The 1,773-nt window shown below is 41.2% G+C and overlaps 1 protein-coding gene across 1 annotated transcript in view; it reads left to right on the top strand.

Annotated features, from left to right (window-relative positions):
* LOC104777420 (ABC transporter C family member 7) overlaps positions 12-1,773 on the top strand; it is a gene marked incomplete in the record, with an annotated part of 7,605 nt that continues 5,843 nt past the window's right edge. The window contains 1 exon segment of the mRNA XM_019245925.1: positions 12-1,671. Within this exon segment, the coding sequence (XP_019101470.1) occupies positions 101-1,671 (1,571 nt within the window).

Genomic DNA, 1,773 nt, shown 5'->3' with positions numbered 1-1,773 from the left:
TTCTTGGGGTGCCATCTCTTTCTACCTTCGTAGTTTATCCACCAATTCTCATGATAAAAAGTTTCCTATTTTGCTTAGAGTCTGGTGGGTTTTCTATTTTATGTTTTCTTTCTACCGTCTTTTGGTAGTCATTTCTCTATACAAGAAGCAAGAACTGGTGTCAGTTCACCTTTTACTGTCTGATGTAGTGGCCGTTAGCATGGGGTTGTTTCTTTGCTATTCATGTTTTCAGAAGCAAAGAGAAGGTGAAAGGATCAACTTACTCGAAGAACCCTTCTTGAATGAAGGTGAAACTAGAGCGGCTACTCCTGTGCAGTTTGATAAGGCCGAAGAGGATGAGGTTGTTACACCTTTTTCGAACGCTGGGTTTCTAAGCCATGTAAGTTTCTCTTGGATGAGTCCTTTGATTGTCTTAGGAAACGAGAAAATCATAGACAGCGAGGATGTTCCTCAAGTTGACAATAGTGACAGAGCTGAGAAACTATTTGGGATACTTAGGAATAAGCTTGAATGGGACGATGGTGAAAGAAGAATCACCACGTTTAAGCTTATTAAGGCACTCTTCTTTTCAGTATGGCGAGATATCCTCTTGTCAACTCTGTTTGCTTTTCTCTACACAGTCTCTTGCTACGTTGCACCGTATCTCATGGATACTTTCGTTCAGTACCTGAACGGTCGAAGACAATATACAAACGAAGGGTTTGTTTTAGTGACAACTTTTTTTGTTGCTAAGCTCGTAGAATGCCAAGCGCGGAGGAATTGGTTCTTCAGGTTGCAGAAAGCTGGGATTGGAATGAGATCTGTCCTGGTTACGATGATCTACGAAAAGGGCATGACCCTTCCCTGTTATTCAATGCAAGGACACAGTAGTGGTGAGATCATAAATCTCATGACAGTAGATGCTGAGAGAATCAGTGCTTTTAGTTGGTATATGCATGATCCATGGATACTTGTCTTACAAATCAGTTTAGCCTTACTGATCTTATACAGAAGCCTTGGGCTAGGATCCATTGCAGCTTTTGCTGCAACTTTTTTGGTTATGCTGGGAAACATTCCCTTGGCAAAGTTGGAAGAGAAGTTTCAGGGGAACTTAATGGAATCTAAAGATAACAGAATGAAGAAAACAGCGGAGGTCTTACTGAACATGAGGATTCTTAAACTTCAGGGATGGGAGATGAAGTTCCTTCATAAGATTCTTGAGCTTAGACGCATTGAAGCAGGGTGGCTTAAGAAGTTTGTGTATAACTCGGCAGCTATCAGCTCTGTTCTATGGGCTGCACCATCTTTTGTTTCCGCAACAGCTTTTGGCGCTTGTATGCTTCTGAAGATTCCTCTTGAATCGGGAAAGATAATAGCTGCTCTTGCAACTTTTCGAATTCTGCAAAATCCGATATACAAACTTCCTGATACAATCTCCATGATTGTTCAGACAAAGGTATCTCTTGATAGGATTGCATCTTTCCTTTGTCTTGATGATTTGCAGCAAGATAGTGTGGAGAGAATTCCTAGTGGAAGTTCAAATATGGCTGTAGAAATTACCAATGGTGCTTTCTCTTGGGATGACTCTTCTACCATCCCAACGCTGAGAGACATAAGTTTCAAAATTTCTCATGGGATGAATATTGCTATTTGTGGTACTGTTGGTTCGGGGAAATCAAGCTTACTCTCATCTATACTAGGTGAAGTTCCCAAAATATCTGGAAATCTTAAGGTTTGTGGAAGAAAGGCATACATTGCACAGTCGCCTTGGATCCAGAGCGGCAAGGTCGAAGA

This window comes from Camelina sativa, chromosome 1 (assembly GCF_000633955.1).
Source record: "Camelina sativa cultivar DH55 chromosome 1, Cs, whole genome shotgun sequence".
NCBI classification, from domain to species: domain Eukaryota; kingdom Viridiplantae; phylum Streptophyta; class Magnoliopsida; order Brassicales; family Brassicaceae; genus Camelina; species Camelina sativa.
This window is presented reverse-complemented; position numbering and strand designations above follow the sequence as displayed.